The sequence below is a fragment of the Stegodyphus dumicola genome, chromosome 3, assembly GCF_044657685.1.
Source record: "Stegodyphus dumicola isolate Sdum_Otavi_A_Nest chromosome 3, ASM4465768v1".
Lineage (NCBI taxonomy): Eukaryota > Metazoa > Arthropoda > Arachnida > Araneae > Eresidae > Stegodyphus > Stegodyphus dumicola.
In genome coordinates this window covers 237059663-237082666 of record NC_140770.1, presented here as the reverse complement: position 1 = coordinate 237082666, position 23004 = coordinate 237059663, and the positions used below count along the sequence as shown (strand labels likewise).

Genomic DNA, 23004 nt, shown 5'->3' with positions numbered 1-23004 from the left:
AGTTAATATGACCACATGTGCAAAATTTAATACCTTATGGATGCATTATTGCAAAAATCATCAAAAATCTGTTTCTGCAGTATACCTTTGCTATAAAATCTCATATTAATGAATTCTTCCTAAAGAAGATGTTAAAAGGTATTGTATTCAGTCTTTAAAAATATTCTTCCAAGCTGCTTTTTAAATTTTTTCATTTTTTTTTTTTTGCCATGTGCTTAGAAGTTTACCTCTGCTTGTCAATCATTTCTTTTGTGGACAAATATATGATTTAGAATATTACTCGCAACACAGAGCAACACTTCTTTGAAAATTAATTCTATGCTATTAGAAAGGGATTTCTTTATTTGACCAATGAGTGGCGACCTTCCTTGAAACAGTGGAAAATGGAACGCCTCTTCTGTACGCGCGTGAGAGTTTATTTCAGCGCTTCTCTGAAAGTGATTGATCCTTTCACCTCTGCGCTTTAACGGTAAGTTAACTATTGTCTTATCTTAACAGTGCATATTATATTATCTATGCAGTTTAGAAACGAATAGGTGTACTGTGTTCTAAATTTTCATTCTTTCTGCAATTAGATATCGCAAATTTAGAAAAAAAAAAAAGAAAAAAAAAAAAAAAAAAATTAAATTCTGTTTTTCTATAATTTTATTTAAAAGCTAGTAAATCAAAATTGATTTTACGAGATTTTTTTTTCGGGGGGGGGGGGAATGTCTTTCCTCTCTTTCTTGACTGCATAATTTTGTATTTATTTGTATTCATGTGGGTCTATAATGTATTCAATATTTATTTATATGATAATACCTATTTTTTAAAATAATAATACTTATTTTCTGTGATTATCGGAACAATATCTTAGTTCAGTGTTTCTTAAACTGTGGGTCGTGATTCCAGAGGGAGTCCCAAACCGAAATACTGGAGTAGCGAAAATTTAATTCGTTAATACGTTAATTTAAAGAAGCATTTGTCATAATCCCTTCATTACCTATTATAGTTTAATACCTCATAGTTTAATATATTATATCTTTTGTACAGACGTATTATAAAATAGTAATACTGCTCAAGTTGAGCTGTAAATTATATTTACATATTGAAATATACCAGTAATTGTATCATAATAACGAAGTTGTTTCTGTTTCATCACAACAAGTGTGTACATCTCAAAAGCAATACAGTATTACATTTCACTATTTTATTCAACTAAGGTTGGTATTTATTTGAATAATTATTATGAGAGGCATTATTTTATTTATATTTTAGAATAAAATATTTTTTACTCACGAATAAATGGTTGAACTTAACAAATTTAATGGCGCAGATGTTACAAAGATTCTTGAAGCAAGATCTAGTGATTAGAAAATTCATCTAAGATACGAAAAGAAAATTTGGTGAGATATTACTCCAGTTTGGCTTTACTTTCAACAACTGTGGTGGTAATGAGCAACCTCTTTATTTAATTTGCATTAATGTTTTAGCTATAATGAATATGAAGCCATCAAAATTAAATGGCATCTTGAATTCCAGCATCTTTTGCACAAAAAGAATGAAATCGAAAGAATATTTCGAACGTCTGTTAAAATCTTCAAATAAAGGAAAACAATATTTTGAGAAATTTATGACTGTTAGCGAAAATTATTTTCTCGCGTTTTTCATATCGGATTTCTAAATAATAGTAATATATAAAAAAATTCAAATTATACACCACTGGAGAACATCATTGTATTATCTGCTGCTATGAAAAGGCGGAAATATTTCTCGGAATTTCGGATGTTTACGATGAAATTCGGAAAATTCCTTTACCGCAGTTAGTCACTGCTAATTTCTGAAATTAGCAACGATGAATTTGAGTATAATCTTAAAGAACACAGAGATTGATATTCTTAAAGAACACAGAGAAATAACAATTTATTTGAACGAAACAATGTTTAAAAATAGCTAGGTTACTGATATATGTCAGATACTTTTATTAAAAAAAAAATGAAGAATTGTTGTTTTGTCGCTTTTCGGAAGAAACATACAAGAGGGAAAGACATGCTGTCGCGAAAGGGGTTTTATTCGAAGTCGAAAGTTCTACCGTATCTAAAATCAATCCTGCTATATGAAGAACATCATATCTATATCTATGATTGATCTATATTCGACAAGGTTAAGTTAAATGTTTATTTATATACAGTCAATCAGTTAATAAATCAATATACGGAAAATTCTACAAATCAAAGGCTTAATGCGCCATTCCCGTCTACCATCTAACTTTTACTTGCTGAGGGCGCTGCTATCGCCGTATGACATATTTCTCTACACTCCACCTGAACTCATTGAGTTCACACAATTAAACAGAATAACAATTAAATCCAAATAAAATGAAAATACTTACTTACTGTAACAATTTAAAAAGAAAAAAAATCTTCTTGAATATCTATTAAAATATAAAATAAAACAAATTAATCAATTAAACATAAGAAATTACTGAAAATATAAAATAAAACAAATTAATCAATTAAACATAAAAAATTACTGAATAATCTATAAGTTTAAAAAGTTCTCATCAAATGTTTAAAAAATGTCAATAGTTCAATCAATAGTTCTCAGGTTGGTTCACAACTTCTAAAGGGTATAAGAGTTGTACGGGTCTCTTAATTTGTCTTTTGGACGTCTTAATTAAACAAGAACGAACATGTTGATCTCGTCCTCTATATAACTCCACAGCCACATCAAGTTCTCATACGAGTTTGGACTTTGTAGACCCTTGCAAAAGAACGACATCTCCAACTTTTAATTCTTTACTTGGGTTAGGAGTATCCAAATGGGGAGCCGTTCGCAAGTCAAGTAGATATTTTTCCTTCCATCTTTTCTAAGAGACGTTCTAAAAGTGTAGTTTGGTACACTTGTCTTTTCATCAGATAACTTCTATTCGAATTCTTGTCAATCATCTCGATAAAATGAAGGTGATAATTATGATTTGTTCGACCAAAGTTGAGAAAGTGTGCTGGTGTGAGAGGCTCTGATTCTTCCAAGGCATTGTAAGTTAAAGGTCTTTAACTTACAATGCCATGCAGCACGTTCTGCAATAAATTTCCAGCTTATCTTCTTACAGGCAATAAAATCTTGAAATTTGGAATCCTTCAGAATCCTTTTTGAAAAATGCTCGAATTGTCGGCTTAATTTTTGAAAGGTTTTGGCCTTATCCGAGTAAATTGTGTCACAATGTCCTCGTTTTGATACGAATCGCGAAAAGCCCTCAAAAAATTTTCTGTTGACATTTTGGAGACTAACTCTAAATGAAAGGCTCTGGTAAAGGGCACAGGTGAAAAGAACTATGTATGATTTCTCAGTTCCGGTTGCTGATCTAACCCAAATAGGACCTGCGAAGTCCATTCCTGAAACAAGAAATGATGGAGTCTGAACTATTCTGTCTTTTGGCAGCTGTGCGGTCATCTGCTGAGCAGGTTTTGCTGTATAATTTCTACAAATAAGAGTTTCTAAGTATTTTCTTCACAAGGTGTCGGCCTTTCGGTATCCAGTATTCTTTTCGAAGGCTGGTCAAAGTGGCTGTAAATCCACTGTGCATTAACTTGTCATGTTCTTTTTCAATAATCAGTTCCGTAAATTTTGAATTTTGAAGCAAGAGAATAGAAAGTTTTTCTTCCGTGCTGAAATCGGAGAATTGTAATCTTCCTCCAAGCCGTAAGTTTCCTTTATCGTCTAAAAACGGGGAAAAGGAATATATGGATAACTTTGTCGATATGCTTTTATCAGATTCTAATGCCAAAATTTCCGAATTATATGCTATTCTTTGAATTCTACGAATCCAGAACTCTTCTGCATCTTTAAGATCTCCAGCTGTAGGAACATCTGTCAAGTTTGCAAGTTTCCTAGTTTTCAAAGTGAAGCATTTAATCCAAGCTGTTATTCTTAATATTTTCATATGATTACTATACTTAGAAATATCAAATAATTCATCCTTCTCTTGTACGATACATTTATACTGTTGGGCACAAGGAAACTTCTTTATATATTCTAAATTTTCTTCTTCAACAACGTCTACATTACCAGAAGGCCAAAATTCTGAAGACTGTAAAACCCAGGGTGGTCCATGCCACAAAAGTTGGCAATTTCTTAAATTAGCAACATTAGTTCCTCGTGATATGAGATCGGAGGGGTTATCTTCTACACGGCAATAATACCAATTATTGCTTTCAGTTACTTTCTGAATTTCATAAATTCTGTTTTTGATGAAATGTTTAAATCTTTCGGGAGATCCATGAATCCAAAAATAAGTTATTTGAGTGTCAGTGCAATGGAAGGGGATTACTTCGTATTTCAAACATTTTGCGATTTTATAACTTAGTCTGGCGAACAAAAGCGCGCCCAAGAGCTCCAATCTAGGAAGTGTAAGGGATTTCAGGGGTGCAATTCTACTCTTGGAAGCAACAAAAACTGCTTGAAAAGTTTCATTGTTCAAACTTATTCTTAGATATACCACGCATCCATAAGCTTTCAAACTAGCATCAGAAAAGCTATAGACTTTTATTTATTTCACGTCTACTTCTAATATTCCCTCTAAATAATAGCGGGGAATCGTGAAGTGGTTCTGTTCTTCAATTTCTTCGTACCAGGTTTTCCATTTATAACTAAGATCAGGTGGCAGTTCATCGTCCCAATCAATTTTGGCAGACCAGATTTCCTGAATCAGACACTTTATTCTGTTAGTGAAAGGGCCGTAAAATCCGACAGGATCAAAAATACGGCCTGCAGTTTAAAATAGAAAACGTTTTGAGTTAATTGGCGAGGAAATGAAATTTGTCAAGTGCTGAGTGTCAAAATAAAAATTATCATTATCCGTATCCCAGTTAATTCCTAACACTTTGATCGGGACAACTTCAGGAGATTCTCGTATCGAAAATTTTTTGTGATGCCAAATATCTTTGAGATCTTTCGAATTAGTATGCCACTTATGTAGTGACATGATAGCTTCATTAAAAATGTTCAGAACTTCTAAACTTGTTTTCAGCAGGCCTTGTTCTAAATTTTCTTGACAACCAATATTGTCGTCAACATACAGACAGTTGTTTAAGAGTTCTACTGTTTCAGGATATATTTCTGAATATTTTTTAAGGTGATGTTTAATAGTAGCAGCTAGGAGAAAGCGACTAGATATTATCTCAAACAAAACTCTTGTAAATCTAAAGGTTTTAAATTTTCACTGCTATCATTAGAATCATCTTTTCAAAAGAATCGTGTAACGTCCCTGTCCTCTTCATTTAACTCTTTCTGTAAAAATGCTTGTGTAATGTCAGACGTAAAGGCTATCGAATTTTGTCTAAATTTTATCAATAAATCAAAAATATCAGGATATAAATTAGGACCAGTATACAGTCATATAGAGAAAGTGTCTTTATGGGCTGAAGCATCATAAACTATTCTTAGTCTGTTTGTTGCTCTATCATTTCTGATGATTTCGCTAGGAGGTAAATGAAATAGGGTTTTATCAATTCGATTGTCTTCCTGAACTGGTTCAATAATATGTTTTAACTCGTAATCCTTTAAAACCTCTGTATTGAACAAACAAAGGGTTATCAATTTAAAATTTGTTACTAAGTTTTTTAAATCTTTCAAGTACTATATCATTATTATCTTCCATTAAATGTTTTGAATTCGGTTTCCAAGGTAATTTTATTTGGTATCTGCCGTTCTTATACTGAATATCAGATTCGAAAGATTTCATAATTTCTAAATCAACAGTTTTGTCGTTTTGAGTATCACTTTCTAAACCTAAGTTTTCTAGCTTCCAAAACTGTTGTAACTGATCTGAGATCAAGTTTTCATTTACTATTACTTTCATAGTTAATAATTCACTAAGATCATTATACACTTTACCCTGCAAACACCACCCAAATAAAGATTCTGAGGCTACTACATTTCTCGAAATTCTTTTAATTTTACCACTAATTATAGAATAGTAGAAATCTACCCCTATGAGAATATCAATTTTGTCACTTTGTCTACAGCAGTCTGCTAATTGTAAATTTTGTAAAACTTTAATTTCCTTAGCAAAGTTCAAATCTGGAGGGGAGATAACAGTATTGGTTTCTTTCGGTTTCAAGAAACTCAATATATACATTAAGATTGGGATCGCTAACATTTTCTAATTTTGCTTTAACAACATTAAAGGTTTTTTCTAATGCAGTTTTATCTCCAAATGAATAAACAGAAAGTGATTGTTTTCTAACAATCGGAAGCTCCATTTTACTAGATACATCTTTATTTATGAAAGATCTCATTGAGCCATTATCAAAAAGAATTCTCACATTTTCAGATTTGTCGTTATTTCGAATCAATGAAGGAGTTTGTAATAATATTTTATTAGATCTATTTTATCGGAATTATATGACGAAACAGCGGAAATAACGTTCGAATCCGACGTTTTCTTTTCAAGTTTATCTTTATCCTTTTTCTGATGGAATGAATAACAAATGGCTTTCGAGTGTTTATTATAGCAGAAGGCGCAGATTGTTTTTTGTTTACAGTTTTTATTCGATGCTTTTGGTCCAAACATAAGAAACATCTGCCTTGCTTTTTCAAAATCTCTTTTTTCTTTTCCACACTTAAAATTTCGCAATCTGTGGACTTATGACGTTTCCGCAGAACAAACACTGCGTTTCGGCTGATGCAGCTGATAATTCAACTGTACACTGCTTGCTGGAGGGAGCATGTTTAGATTAGAAGGGCAGTGGCTTTTCTAATCGCGAATATTTCTCTCTAGAGTTCTAATTAACAGAAGCCGCTCGTTCTTTACTGAATACTTCGTTCCTTAAAAAGGTCTAACAGATCTTTAAAATCCCAATTTTCGTCTCTAATTTTCCGGCTGTAATCAAGAACGAATTCATTAGGAAGTAATTTCAAAATTCAAGGTGTTAAAAGATTTCGGTAGGAATCAGAGTCTATTTTTAATGCTTCAAGATTTCTTATCTTTACTTCGGTGTGATCGAGAAGTTTTCTTAATCATTAGGATTTCTAACAAGTGAAATAGTTAAGAGTTAATTCGCAAATAGGAATCTGGAACGTAACAGTTCTGGAACGTAACATACGAGCCACCAAGAAAGCTTTCCAAATAAATTAATTTTTCTATTTTTGATAAATTCGGATTTTTATCAATCGCATTTTCGAACTGACCTATAAATTCTAACCATTCCGAAGGATCACCATAAAATTTAGATATGGTTAATTTTGGAAGACGAGTGCATTTGTTATTTTCACTTTTGGACAACGGTTTCATTAGAAATTTCTTTACTTGCATTGTCCGAATTTTCGAGCTTATTCAGTTCCTTCAACTTTTTTCCCCCTCTAAATTGCCACAGTTGAAGTTTCTCTTCATATTCCAAAACAGATGGGATTTCAAGTTCAAACTCGTCGGCTTCGACTTTTAATTCTCGTTCTATTTGAGCGTCTAAATCACTCAAGGATTTGGATATTTCGTTTAACTGATCTAAAATGTCTTCTAATACACTTACATTTATACTACTATCATCTTTACTCAATTCAGTTTCGATTTTCTTTAATATCTTGGACACTGCGGTCCTCAATACCCTTCGTTTAGATTTCAGTTTAGCAATGAGATCTTCCATTATAGCCAAAATAGAAAATAAGGCTTACCTTGGCAGTCTTCGCACAAAGTGCTATTCCAAAATTAAAAAACACAAGTTTTTAAAATTGGCCAAAGGTTCATGGCACCGATGCACCATGTCGCGAAATGGGTTTTATTTTAAGTCGAAACGACTACCGTATATAAATTCTATACTTCTATATGAAGAAATATCTATATCTATGATTGATCTATATTCGATAAGTTAAATGTTCATTTACATATATACAGTTAATCAGTTAATAAATCAACATATGGAAAATTCTACAAATCACAGGATATGGCTTAATGCGCCATTCCCGTCTAGCATCTAACATCTAACTTTTACTTCAGCTGAGGGCGTTGCTATCGCCGTATGACATCATATTTCTCTACACATGCATCTAATAGAGATGACGAATTTTTTATAGCTGCAGGTTTAGGAAAAATGGCATTGGAGTATGCACAGGTAATGCAAAAGCGACGACGAATAAAAATATTTGTTTTAAATAATTTTTTAAAGTCTTGGTAATGATCTTGTACTTTTTACTCAATGCTTTATCCATTTCAAGACATTGTAGCAAACAAAATAGCGACAGAATTAAATGACGTACTTTAGGATGGTGTCAAACTAACTTTTCATTAAAAGTTATGCTCTTAACCGCTGCTAATTTTCAAATCTATATTAAGTCATAGATTCCAAATACAAAAATTTATGATTAGGCACAGAAAAGAGGGATGTCAAAAAGGAAAAGAGTAGAAAATCATTGCTATTGGAAAACGAGATTATGATATTTGTAATCGAACAAAAATGATCTTGCTGCTGTCTTTCAGAATGACTTACGGTTATCAAAGCTGTGCTCTTTATCAGAAACTAAATCATCAACTTGTTTCTTCAAAGAAAAAATAGCAGTAGATTTCCTTCAAATGTTAAAATTGAAGTTTTTAGTCCAAAGGAGCAATTTCCCTGAAGGATTATTATTTTCGTTTTGGCATTTTGCGTTGGTTGAATATAAATGTCCGATTCACTTTTCAAACTGTTGCTACAAAATATTATCGCCTTGTATTATATTTAAAGAAATTAAATACTGATAGATCTGCATAAATGTAGTATTTATGTTTCTCGCATTGTGATAAAACAACGGTACCTAGAGCCATCTAATTTTTAATAACGTACGTATCCACCCGAATATGGGCATCTGGCAGCCCAAATTTGGAATTTGTTTTATTATCTATTTCAGATTTTGTTATACTTCTGTAAAAGAATTTTTGATCAAAGATTTGAAAGCCAGTAATGGCAACACTCTACGAAGAAAAAAAAAAAAAAAAAAAAAAACTTTTTTGTCTACAGCGCACGGATTGTGTATCGGAAATTCTAAAGATAGGCTCATTTAAAAATTATTTTTTAAATTTTATTTTAAAAATTATTTTTTAAATTTTATTACAAAAATTGATTACGTCCAAAGGGGCGTTTTTTTAACGTTTTGTGTGTTACTTTTATTTATTAAATATCATATTCTTCGCATTTAAATCATAAAATCAGTTCAAGAGCAATAACGCAAAATAATTTTACTTAAATTGAACATATCTTTAGAATTTCCACGCTTTGAAATCCTTTAGTTTGTTAAGCAAAAATTCGTTAAAGTTTTACAAAATATGAAATCGATAACAAAACAAATTCCAAATTTCAAATTTGGTCTTTCACATGCCCATATTCGTAGGAGGATTACGTCATTCAAAATTCGATGGCTCTATGTATCATTGCTTTATCACAATGCGAGAAACAGACATACATTTATGCAGATTTTTCATTACTTAATCTTTTCAAATATAATGCAGGACTCTAACATTTGGTGGCAACTGTTTGAAAAGTGATTCGTCGTTTATAGTGATTCAACGCAAAATTGCAAAAAGAAAACAATAGTGCTTCAGGGACAAAGCCCGTTTTGACTTTTAATTTTCAAAAATTATTATAAATCGCTTAAAAACCCTAGTTTTTCAAATACTTATACAAATATATCGAATTCTGATTTCGAAAAGTTATCTTGGTTTCAAAAACCATTTTTGGTTGACATTAATGATATTAATCGCCTGTCGCATATAAAGTTCAAAAGAAATCTATGAGCTACCGAGTGACTCAAAATTCGACAAAACTCCTTGACTGAATTCTGGATCTGACCTAGAACTGAAGTTCTCACAATTTCTCAAATGACGTTATAAAGGCTGTTCCATTAAGCACCACATACTTAAGTGAAACGATTTTTTCAGCTTTGAAAATCCAAATATCGTCCAAAGCTGAAAAACACTGAAGAAGTTTTATGTCCAGCAGAGTCAAATATGACGAAGATTTAATCTGTTATGCAATAAATCTCTCTCATAAAAGCGTGGTTTCCTTTCATTTATTTTTGAATACTTGATACAAATTCTGAAACTAGTACTTTTCATAAGTATATTTATAGAGTCATTAGACATTTCTAAAGCAGGAGACATGACAAATGAGCAGTGCCCTCGCCGGGACTCGAACCCTGGACCTCTCGAATATGCTTCGTATATGCTTCCAATTACACCTCGAAGGCACGCGGAAAAGGAGGAACAAAATACTTTATATACACCCCCTTTTAAAGGGAGATGGGGGATTAGGGGACCGAATCGCCAGATCCTAATGGTGACAAATTATGGTCCACCACCTTTTAGTTTGGGAGGCACTTGTAAAATCATTAGGGGTTTTTCTTTTTTTCTTTTCTTTTTTTTTTTTTTTTTTTTTGAATCAAGAGACATGAAAATTGAGCAGTGCCTTCGCCGGGTATCAAGACCTCACAAATACGCGTTGGGTATGCTTCCAGTTAACCACGAAGGCAAGCGGGCGGGAAAGAGGTAGAAAATACCTTACATATTGTGTATACAAAAGGAATAAATTTCCTGTGGGAAAATATGTACTTTGTATTTCATATCTCCTGTCGCGTAAAAATCTGGACGATAAAGAGAGGTCATGCGAGGGCTGCTATTTATATTTCTGGCTTTGGCAACAGTAAGCGTTGCTAGGCGACCGCAGACGATTCCAATCGAAATGTTGATATTTTTAACCATATCTTCTTCAGAACGTTTTGCCATTTTAGCGTGATTTGTATTGTTTACAGTAAACTGAAAAATTCATCAAATTCGTGAACATTTTCGTTCGATTATTTTTCATAATTTTCGCCGAGGATTATGGAGATAAGAGTTCTTCGATAAACTTAATTCTTTATACAGCGATAAAACACAATCCTACTGCACTGTAAAAAACTGGTACAATGGATTCATTCGTGGTCGACGTTCGCTTCAAGACGAATTCCGTGAAGGCCGTTCAAAATCGGTTGTTGTGCCAGAAAATATCGATGCTGTGCGTGAACTGATACGGCAAGATCGTCACGTGACGTACCGTGAGACTGAGGCATCTTTGGGCATTATTTGACAAGCAAGATATTACATAAAAATTTGGCAGAAAAAGAATTTGTTCGCGTTAGATCCCGCATAATCTGAGGAGCCCTCAAAAAAGGCTCGTGTCGATTGATGCAAAGAAATGTTGGAAAAATACGTTCAAGTCCTTATTGGACGAAAGTACCGGAGTCACTGTACATATAGTATAATTTTGGAATTGTAATCAAAAAGATATTACTCAGTCATAGCATTTTGGGAAATTTTAGAGTTTAGGGCCAAGCACTTGGAATAAAACTTAACATGAGATCCAGGACATAAAGTCCTGTAAGTTTTGGCTTGGGTGTACGACTCATGTGAACAAACATGACTAGCAAAGACGAAAGCGGATTCAAATAATTGTAGAAACTACGTGAACATAGTAATGAGACTGTCAGGTAATTTATGGAGAGAATATGAATCATTTCTGATAAATGTTTTGCTATTGCTAAAATATTTCTACATGATAAGCACATAAAATGATTGGTAATCATGTTTCAAGGTATTTTAATTATCCCTTACAAACCTACGATTATTTTAAATACTGCAAGTATAATTTATATGCGCTTGAAAACTATGCAAGTAACCTTTACTATAGGAGAGTTTAAGAAGTTTAGCTATTAAAAAGTGAAAAAATTAAGTTCGCTTTAATTGTTCATGTTGTTGATAACATTTATCTGATTTTATTCTTGTTACGCAAGGTCACTTAATATGTGCATGAAGCTATCTTTCATAACGGATGAAAGGAAATTGTTTCATCCTTTCCAAATGCCTATCTAAAATACATATAAAACTATTATGAACCTCCTTCAACGTGCAATTTCCCTGTACTTGACCTATTTGCAGCAAGCATTTTATTTCTTTCTAAACAGGTTTTTATTAACTTTTCTCCCACAACGATGATTCTAAGGTCAGCATTGAGGTCATGAAGGAATTAATATCTTGATAGCAATTTCGCAATAAAAAGCAGTGCGGGCCACTTAGGCTACTGAATATCTATGTGTACAATATGAAGATTATCTGGATCCACACAATTAAACTATTTTAATTTATTTCCCTTCTTGATGGGAATTCATTGTTTTCCTTCTTTCAATTTAATGGAAGCCTACAGTCGACTTCCGATTAACAGGATTGAACGTGAGATTAATTAGAATATGGGCATTAATCAAAATACATGCAATTACAAAATTAAATTAAATTAATTAAAATACGCACATGAGAACGACGTTTACTTTCAGTTCAAAAACAATATAAATGAAAGGGCAGTTGCAAATTCAGAAAAGAAGAATAAAATAAAATATGTTATAAATGACAGAAAAATACTAATATATTATTGAGTGTATTCAACAGTTTAGTCTGGAAACTAAGTTCATTTGGTCATGTAAATTAAATCTGTACACGAAATAAAAGGAATATATTCTAAGTAATGGAAGAATGACTATCATTAGAAAAGAAGAAACTAAGTTAAAAATGATTATAGGATGTCATTTGCAGTCGCTTCTGTTATCCCAACCACTTTCTTTTCGTTTTTGTATTTTCCGTAGATAGTTTTGTTTTACGCTGATAATGTGTGACAGTAGTTTTTTGTCGCTAAGCAATGATCCGGATCCCGTTAATTGGACCTCGGTTAATCTGAAATAGATTATATAGCTTAATATTTTGTTTATTCGTTAAAGTTTTAATATACATATGCCATATGTATTGTTTTAATATACATATACCATATTTTTGTTATTTTTTATTACGGAGTCGAAATCTATACTAGAAAAATACGATTAGACGGAAATAAATCAGTGTATCAAGCTGAAGCGTTTGCAATTAGAGAGGCACTGCGGTGGAGTTATAAAAATTTAAAACAGTACTTTACAATACATATTTATTCTGATGCTCTCTCGGCCCTACAAGGCTTGGCAAATCCGGAACCAAATAATAGACTTCTTTTGGATATAAAAAACATTTATAACAAAATAAGAGAGAAAAATGGTATATATTTTCATTGGGTCAAAGCACATATTGGTGTTACAGGGAATGAAAGGGCGGATATGCTAGCTAAAGAGGCTGCCCTGGGAGAGGGTGATATTTATGAGGCTTGATTCCAGAAGAATGACCTTGAGAAAAATGAAAGCAAGTATAATTGAGAAATGGGCTCGGGAATGGAATGGTTCAAATAAAAATAAGGGTTACTTGAGGATTTTGACCATAAAAAGAAAAATGGATCTATTTAATAATATAGATACTATTCAAGTTATCACGGATCGTGGTAAATTCCCGGCCTATTTAAAACGTTTTAATCTCCAGGGCAATAATCAATGCTTGGCTTGTGGGAAGTACGGAAATGCAGCTCATTTTATGGAAGAATGTAAACTGACCGAGAGTGTGAGGACGAGATTTGGAAAAATAAATGAACAAAATGTAATTGAGAAAAGAAAATTCTTGAACAGCTATGCAACAGAAATTATGAGGATTGTGAATGAAAACAAGACTATCATAGGAATAGGGCTTTAAATATTTTAATATTTTATTTATTTGTTTATTTATTTCATTATTATTATTATTATTATTATTATTTTGTTGTTGTTTGTCTGCGTCGGGTGTGCTGCGTTAACCATGAGGCCGATTATTGTCGGCCAGGAGGGTTGCAGCATACTCGTAAACTAAACTAAACTAAACCATATGTATTCTTATATGTATATATTAGAGTATCAGAAAATGTTTCACATAAAAACATAATTATTTCAAGTACTTCCGCGTAATATGCTGCTAAAATGTATCAATATAGACAGTATTGATAAGTATATCCTCCTCTTGATAACGTTATATCAGATTTGATTTATTTCCTCTTCTTTTTTTTTTTTTTTTTTTTTTTTTTTTTTTAGTTTTTGTAATTCTTAGGTTTTGGAGGATTCACATTTCCTTAATTCTTATTTTGAATATTTTTAGGGTATTTTGAAATTTATTGGTACTGAATTTCACTTCTTTTGGGTTTTTCTGTAAAATTGGTTCCAAATTTCTTACTTTTTGTATATATATCTATATATGCTTTTTAATAACTTAATTTCTTAAAAATTTTTTAAATATTTTATATTTAGTTAAACATGTTTCTTTTGGTTTAGAAAAGTTTTTAACAGTGCTGCTTATTCTTTGGTTAGTAATTTATTTACTACATTGTTTTTGGTGACTTCAAACTTTTTCTGATATCTTACTCGAATATTCGTTTATTTTCACTTTCTTTTATTTTTGTACTTATTTTGAGTTGAGTATTTTTTCTTGGCATCTCGTCGGAGCAGATTATATCATGATGATTAATTAAATTTAAAATATTATTTTTTTTAAAAATTTTGTTGCACTCTTAAAGCATTTTGATTATTTTAATTAAATAATCTTAATTGGCACTTAATTTCTATTTTTTTAAGTGTAACAAGAATTCATAATGATCCAAATATAATTCAGAAGCATAGATCGGTCGAATATTCTTCGGCAGCTTCTTGAAAAAGACCAAGGAAGTTTAAACAGTTATATATTTTATACCATTTAATTAAGACACAATAACACGCCGAATAAATACTAATTCAGAAATCAAACAACAAAAATCAGCGTTATATTTTCAAAACTTTCACAGGACTAGTTTCGATGGTTTTAACGAACCACCATCCTCAGCTGCTCGCGGTTTTGCAGCTGAGGATGGTGGTTCGTTAAAACCATCGAAACTAGTCCTGTGAAAGTTTTGAAAATATAACGCTGATTTTTGTTGTTTGATTTCTGAATTACCATTTAATTAATTTTATTGAATTGTTTTTGTTTCACTTTAATTTTTTTTTTAAATTTTGATTTGAGTATTTATTGTTGGAAAGTTGCCCCCTTTTATGATTTAATTATTATTCTTTGATTATATATATGTATTTACGAATTTAATTATTAAATTTCTATTTATGATTATCTGCTAGGAAAGGAAGTGTAAATATATTACTGATTGAAATTAGGAGATGTTAAAACTTAAGAGGACTGTGATAAAACTATTAAAAACTTGTAATAAACTTAAGTTTAATATTTGCATTGGTATGTTTCAAAAATGTGCATTCTAAAATTAAAAAAAAAAGAAAAAGAATAGCGCATGTAATAAAAAATAAGGTAGACCAATTTGTTTGGTCTTAATAATTTTCTTAATTATGTATATATATATACTAAAGAAATATTGATTATATTATCTCCTAATATAATTTAGTAGAAATATCAAAAAAGAGTGAACCCATATGTAGGAAAGATCATACAACATTATATATATATATATAATTAAGAATAAATATATAATTACGAAAATATACAGCTACTCACCAGAACACAAGATTTTTTAAATTTTAATTTTTTTATTTAAAAAATGTAAGCTATATATATATATATATATGCTGGAGAGTAGCGGTTTATTTTTTTAATTACATTGTTTGCTTTAGCACTTGGTTTTAGATTTAAATATTACTTATTTTCAGCTTTAATTCCAGTTTTATATACTAATTATAAAAATTATTTATTATTATTAAATGTGCTGTTTTTCGCCGTGCTCCCAAAATAAACTCTTATTGTAAAATGTATTCCCCAAATCAGCTAAGTTTAAAAAATATCATAAAGTACTGTACTGTCAGATTCGTTTAACGAAAAATATGCCCAAACGATCGTAGGAACAATAAGTTTTTTCCCTACAGATTACCGAAATGTTTATTTATTGTTTATTGAGAGTACGGCAAAGCACATTAGGGCTCTCTTCCTAAGGGGAGGGATGCCTTCTTGGAGGACCTTTCTAAGGGAAACTGTCTCGTATAGACGTTATGCATGGAGAAAAACAGGAAAACGCCCATTAAACCAGCTCGTTCGAGGGATTCAAACCTCGGACCGAACTACCAGTGTTCAGCGACTTTGCTGCTGGTGGGCCGAATGAAGATGTGTATCGATTAGTAGAATGTGAGTAGCGATTTAAAATAATTATTTATCATGCGTGTAGGACGTATTCAAAGTTAGTTTGCTATAATGAGCTCGTTCAAAGATATCTCATAATTTTGTAATAGATCTTCTTCCAATGTGAGATTAAATATAAACCTGTTTCTTAAGTTGCTTGATATTTAAGACATGTAGTGTAGCAAGATATTTCAGATGGGAAAACGAAGAAACAAAAATACGTTTTGAATTTCTGATACCTAGGGTGACACTTGAAATTGACTGACCACAGTATTAGGAAGTATGCTACAATTCTTTCATAAATCAGAATGTTTTGTTTTTATGCTTGGAGAATATAGTACTATGAAGGTAATTTCGGTATTTTTCGTAAGCTAATTTTCACACTTGGGGAATTCGTAATTCGTTTTAATTACAGTGATTTTTGCCACATTAGGAAATCATAGTTTAATTTTCACATTACAATATGTATTGCAAATGGTGTTATGTATGAGTACTATTTAAGTTTATTCTGGAGAGATAATATTTATGAGTACGTCATAAATCTGTATTTAATGCACAAAAATTTTGTTGGGTGCAAATAAGATTTTGTTGCCATTTTACGATTACTCAAAACTTTAATAAAACATACTAATGGGCTTGGTTTTAATATTTCCTGTTTAATATAGAGCGAATAACAAGAAAATAGAAAATTAATGAGCAGAACATGGCTCGATGGGTAAAATTCAATTAAAAACTGCGCTCCAACGTAGGTTTTAATATATTGTAGTCTGCATTTTAAGTTTAATCGCAATTATCTTTTGCATACACAATTATAATTTGAAAAGCACCATATCTCAATCATCACAGAAAATATTTCTTCCTATAATTCAATTGTTCTTAACAGTTTCAATGACCGATTATTTTGGTGAGAACACGGGAAAGATTAAATGGAGTTTTTCATTTAAAACTCGATTTTCCGGCCTTGGTTCAATAAATTGGCTTTTTTTAACCTTCAAAATTACACTTTAGGCTGGGGGGAAAAAACCGGACACATAAAAGCTTAAAAAAAAACTTAACAGTCGAGTTTAGAAGCATTTTAGCCTTTCATGACCTTCACCTTATATTCCATCATAGCGTTCCACGTTGTTTACAAATAAATACATCCGGGTAATTTTGGTTTGCAGTAACGCATTTTACCTGATTTCTTATTTAAATTATGCCAGGGCACCGGTAACAATAATTAAATGGTACCTTTCCTCAATGGGATCCCCGTATGTCAGGGTTACTATTGGAAATGTGAAACACGGGTAGCCTTCAAAAGAAAGTCATTTAGCACTTCCATTGCAGTATTTTCGGAACGCGTTTGATGATTCAGAACGTAAAGATATAAAATCTGATATTATAATAATGTTTTTTAACATGTTATTTTTTATGATAGTTTTTATACGTATCCCTATTTCTATATATTTGTTCATCTTGTTGCTGTTTTGCCTTTTTATTCGATAAATGGCCATTCGTTTAAACGTGTAGCCTATTTTTGACCGACTGACTAAAGATTCTAATATCTATTCTGTTTTCGGGACTATTGAATCCCTGCATTTAGGTAATCATTCGTATTTCATTAATTCGTGTCATAATTAATAAACACAATTTAATAATTATAACTATAGATCTATAAAAATTAGCTTCGAAAGCGATTGTATTTTGGCCAAAGCCTCCGAGAAAAATGCATCAACAACCAAATGATCTCAAAGAAGGAAAATGTTTTCTAGCTATTTTTTTCTGTAGCTGACCTGAATCATTTATAGTTTTAAGCAGAAGATCCGATAAAATGAGTCTTGAGGGCCCACCAGTCGCTTAGAGTTACAGTAATTGAGTTCGACCTGGGTTAAAATCCTAACCAAATGGACTGGCTGCATGGGAGGTTTCGTGCTTTTTTTTTATTCGAGAATACAAGCTATTTTTTTTCCTTAAAACGTGCTCCACGAAGGAAACCCTTTCCTTTGGCGAATAGCCCTGGGTACGTTACCATAATCCTTCCCTTCACCCGAAAGCAGTCAATCTTTAGACACAGGTTTACAGTAGAGCAAAAAATACAATACAAACCCTCTACTTATTATAAGTGATATACGGAGTAGTAAAAATAGTCCCCGAATGATTTTAAGAACTGTAATTTTATTTGGTCATTTTTGCAGCATTTTTTCTCAGTACAAAAGTTAAACAAACATTTTGCGCTTGCTTTTTGGAATTTTCTAATAAGTTTTCAGAATTTGCTAGAATGTCGTAAAGTGACTGGATTATTTTAAACATTAGAAACGTTTTTAGTGAGTATCTTCCAAAAATTTTTGAGCTGTATGTTATGTTATGTACCAAGTACTTACTATCTACCGCTTTGGCAAATGTTGCCTCTGTGACAGTACTCCATCACTTTTTACTGATGAAAAACTGTTTAGATCACCAGTAACCAATTCTCCCAGACAGTCACTGAAAATGAAAAAAGTCTGAAGAGAGCTCTTAAGGTAATTTCATGTACTAATCCTAATGCTGATAATATTGAGGCTTTTTGCACTGTACATTACTATTCCTAATTCAAAACTGTCTACTACGAAGTATACTGCTCAGTCTTACATAACGTTAAATTTCTAACGCGCATATTTTCTTCACACTATCTAACCTGTTATCTTATAAACGTTATTTAAATATTTCTGTGAAATATTATTTGGTACTTGCATGTATTCTGTAAAATGTTTCTATAATATCTGACACCGTATGTGTTTCTATGAAAATAATTCTATGATTTATGCAGTGCAACTTTTAAGATATGGTATAATGTTTACGTGTAGCAACACGGAACTCCAATAATTTTTTTCAAGAGTTTTGCATGCCTAAGTAACTCAGCAATATTTGTTAAAATTCTGCAAAACGTCCAGCCCTCCTGGGCCTTGGACTTGGTGCACAGAGTAGATTTCCTCTTGCAGAAGATACGCAGTAACTGCCTAAGCATAATAGCCCTTTGCCCTCACAGGTTGCAGAAGCAGAGTTACTGGTGACCATGAGTTTGACGTCCCTGTATTTTTTAATCACGTTCAACATTGTCCTTTGGTTTCATTCAATTTTAATTATTTCTCGAAATTTACTACTCTGTTCCATACCAGTGACCTTACGAATTAGCTATATTTCAATCATAAGCCAAATTGCATTAATTTTATAAGGCTTAAAATTTTATTACATCAGATTTTTGAAATGAATCTTCAAAATTCTTTTTAAAGTTTGCGCCTAAATGAAAGTTGCAAGTCAAAAATATTGATATACACTTAAAATGAAATAAATATTTACTTATTTTATAATCTATTATTTTTTTAAATTTCAGGTAAATAAAAATGTTGAGTTTATTGAAGCAAGTATTACTGATATATTTTGGTTTTGTGACTACTGGTATCACTTGTCAATATATTAAAAATTCTGGATCTTCAACATCTCAGAAAGCTAGAGAAATCCCTGGAACTTCTAATGATTTTCAACCTTCATTTGGTTCAAGATTATCAACTTTTTATGGAAATAACCATCACTCGCTTGGAAAAGTTATAGCTTATCCTGCAGTTTCAAATATAAATCGATCAGTTAAGTACAGAAATCAGTCACAAAGATCGGTTCCTTTCCAAATGTTCACACAGGAAGATCAGCCACTTGATGGGTCTTTTAGAACAAAGCAGAGTGCAAAGGCAACTGCCAGTCTTGATGAAAGCAAAAATAGCTATCCTGTAAATATATCAAATAGTTCCTCAGTGGGAAATTACAGAAGATCAAATATCCCCGCACGTTTGAATGATGCCAAGTACCTTATACCGAAGAGTGCGAAGAAGAAACTAAGAAAGAAACAAAAAGAGATTCAAGTAATTTCGAAGTCAGATGCAAAAGTACAAAATGCAGGTTTACATAACTTTTCTGAAAATGATTTTTCTTCTGTCTTTGATAATGCTCACAATTTCCTGTTTGATAGCCAAAAATTGCCCATCCTTCTTGAAAGGCAGGACCCACGAACGCTTGAAAATGACTCTGGAGAAGAATTGACACTCCCTTGTTCTTGTCATTACAGCCAAGAGGAATGTGGCTGCAACTGCACAGGTTCATTGTCATATGATGATTTCCAGGTAAGCTAAAGCGTTTATGAGAATCAACTGAGAGCTAATTTGAAAGCGTAAAAGAAACCAAGCTTAATATTTATAACAGTCAGTTGTCAAGTAGAAAGAATTTAATTAATTGCTTAAAATTAAAATCACTTCTTGAGGTTTTCTGATTCGTAAATAAAGACACTAAAAAATTTCCAAATTTCAAAAGCAGAAAATTATACTCAAAGTAAATTCTATTTTTTTATTAGTACTAAACACATTAAACTGTTGCACGGAATTTTCGTTTTAAATAATTGTGTCAATTTTTTTGAAATAGCTATAATTAAAAAATTAAAAAAAGAGACGTAAAAGTGTTTTATTTACATAACTGTAAGTTCAAATCTTAAAATTAAAACTGACATACAGAATGGAAATGTAAATGTTTATTTGGTCTGAAAACTATTGCACTGACAACAGAGATGCTTTCTTAAAGCTGATGTCAATGTGAAATCTTACAGTTACTTGAGATAATATAGTCTATCTTTTATTAACGGAGACTCCCTGCTAGACAAAAGCTCTGGTATCCTCTAGTGGATTGGATTAGGATTATTCAATTATGGCAAAGCACACGAGGGCTATCTGCCTAAAGGGAGGGATGCCTTCGTGGAGGACTTTCTAAGGGAAACTGGCTCGTATACACGTTACACATAGGAAAAAACACGAAAACTACCATGCAGCCCAGCCCGTTCGCGGGATTCGAACCTCGAACCGAACTACCAGTGTTCAGCGTCTTTACCTCTCGGCCACTGGTGGGCCGGTATCCTCTAGTGATGCCGGGATATTTTCTAGTTCGAGTGCATAAATATCATGGATAAAAGTCTTAAAGAAAAAGTGCAAAATTATTCCTTACCTTCTTCAGCAGCAGTTAAATACCATTCTCACTTAATCACGTGTCCTCCACGTCATCTAGACGAGTTCATTGAAAAATATGGGGTAGTCATCACGTTTTGGCTCGTCAGTATAGTCACTGGGAGGAGCAATTTATTCTCAGAAGGTGCTTTCGATATAACTCAAAATACATAATATAGTATATATATCATAGACAGGCTAAACTAAAGTACATGCCACATATAAGCTAAACGGAGAATTCTGCTCAAAAATACGAATTTTATTTTAAAACTCAAAATCCTAGTTTGAGTTATCCTAAAAGGACTTGGAATTGTAATCTATGTTTGTTAACCTTATAGCCCTTATTGCACAAAAATTAAAGGCTGTCGTTATCAAAGAACAAACGGAATTCAAGAGATCTCAGATTTTTCACATTTTCTAATTTTTAATTATTAATAAATATCAGCGTTGGTCTAGTTCGGAATTAAATTGAAAGGATTAAATTTATTTTAGTAGCATAGGACTTAAAAGAACACTTCTAGCTAACGCAAAAGTATTTGTTGTTAAAAACCTTCCATTCTCAGTGTATATCATCTGCGATTTTTATGTACTTTGGTAAATTTATATAATGATTAAGCCATTTTACTCTTAGGTGTTTTATGCTAGGTTTGCCCTCCTGAATGTTTCTTCCTCGAAAACTCAAATATTTGAAACCAGTTGCCGTTCACAGAGGGTTCTTTCCTGTATTTATTGTTAAAGCATTTAAAAATCTCTCTTTTTATAATAAACAATAATTTGCTATTAGAAATGACAACAATAGCCTTGTTGTTATCTCATTTTATTCTTTTACTAGTTGTCAAAATATTTCTGAAATTCTCCAGAAGTTCAACTTCCTAGCATCCATCAGTAAAATTCGACGCTCAATTCTTATCAAAACTAAAAGAGCGTTAAAATTTCGTATCAAAGAACACAAATCCTGTGTTCGAAAATTAGGAATAAAAAATACATTTGACTGCTAATCACAGTTCGTTACTTAATCACAATTTTAACTTTGGTTCTGCTAAAATTTTTCTACGGCGTTTCTTCAGTTAATTAACTGAATTTTCTCTCACATTTGTATCAGTTTACAATCTTAAATTTATGGCATTAATGACATTGATTCCATTTCATCTTTTCTTTCTTTCTTTTTTCCCCCAATGGTGAGCATATAACGATATTGGCTTCTCCTAAGGCCAGAAGGGATGGCCATTTTATTGTGGAGGCACCTAATAGGCGGCCACCGCTATCTCCTATTAAAGGGACAGGCGATTTTACATCCATGCTTTTTCTGAGATTCTAACCCGGGCCCTTCGGTATCGCAGTCAGGCTCCTCTAATCACCATACCGTCTGGGTGGCTTCCATCTTTTCTCCATACTTTCAAAATTACGTTTTCTTTGAATCTCCGCCTACAGATTTCATTAAATATGATTCCCCATTTAATTTTTTTTTTTGTCCTGAAGATAAGGAATATTTGCTCTACTGCTCTCGAAGTCAATAGAGTTTTTATTCGTTATAACTTCTGTTGTATTTTTAGAGAAGAAATGTAACTTTTAGAAAATATATTTATTGTTTTAAGACTTCACTTATTACAACCATTATATGATAGGCAAACATTTAAAAAATATTTTATCATTTGGAAATCTATTATTGCAAAATTATGAAAACCATGTTCTGCTTTATTTCATGTATGTTTAGAGATGGAAAAATACAATAAATTAATAAATTAATTCCGTATAAAACTGGACTCGATTATACATTTTGATATAAAATGGTGTGATGTCGTCTAGTTAATGGAAGCAATAGAGAAAAGTATGAATGGGTAAAAAATTTGGGAAGGAGTGTAATAGCATATTAAAATTCTGTTTATTTGATTTTTTATCATTTTAATTCTACTTGCTATTTAAAGCCAGTTTCGCTTATTTCTTTCCAGTTTAATTTCATTCACCGAATAAATCCTGTTTAATTAATTG

General features: G+C 31.9%; 1 protein-coding gene across 2 annotated transcripts in view; it reads left to right on the top strand.

The window, feature by feature from the left end:
- Positions 1-327: 327 nt before the first annotated feature.
- Positions 328-23004, top strand: part of LOC118198365 (uncharacterized) — a 73807-nt gene continuing 51130 nt past the window's right edge. Inside the window, exons 1-2 of one of the 2 annotated variants that reach the window (XM_085813936.1) lie at positions 328-469; positions 19368-20148. In XM_085813936.1, the coding sequence (XP_085670062.1) occupies positions 19378-20148 (771 nt within the window). In that variant the 5' untranslated portion in view covers positions 328-469; positions 19368-19377. Of the gene's footprint in view, positions 470-17489; positions 17601-19367; positions 20149-23004 lie in introns of those variants that run through there. The other variant, XM_085813935.1, reaches the window with a different exon arrangement.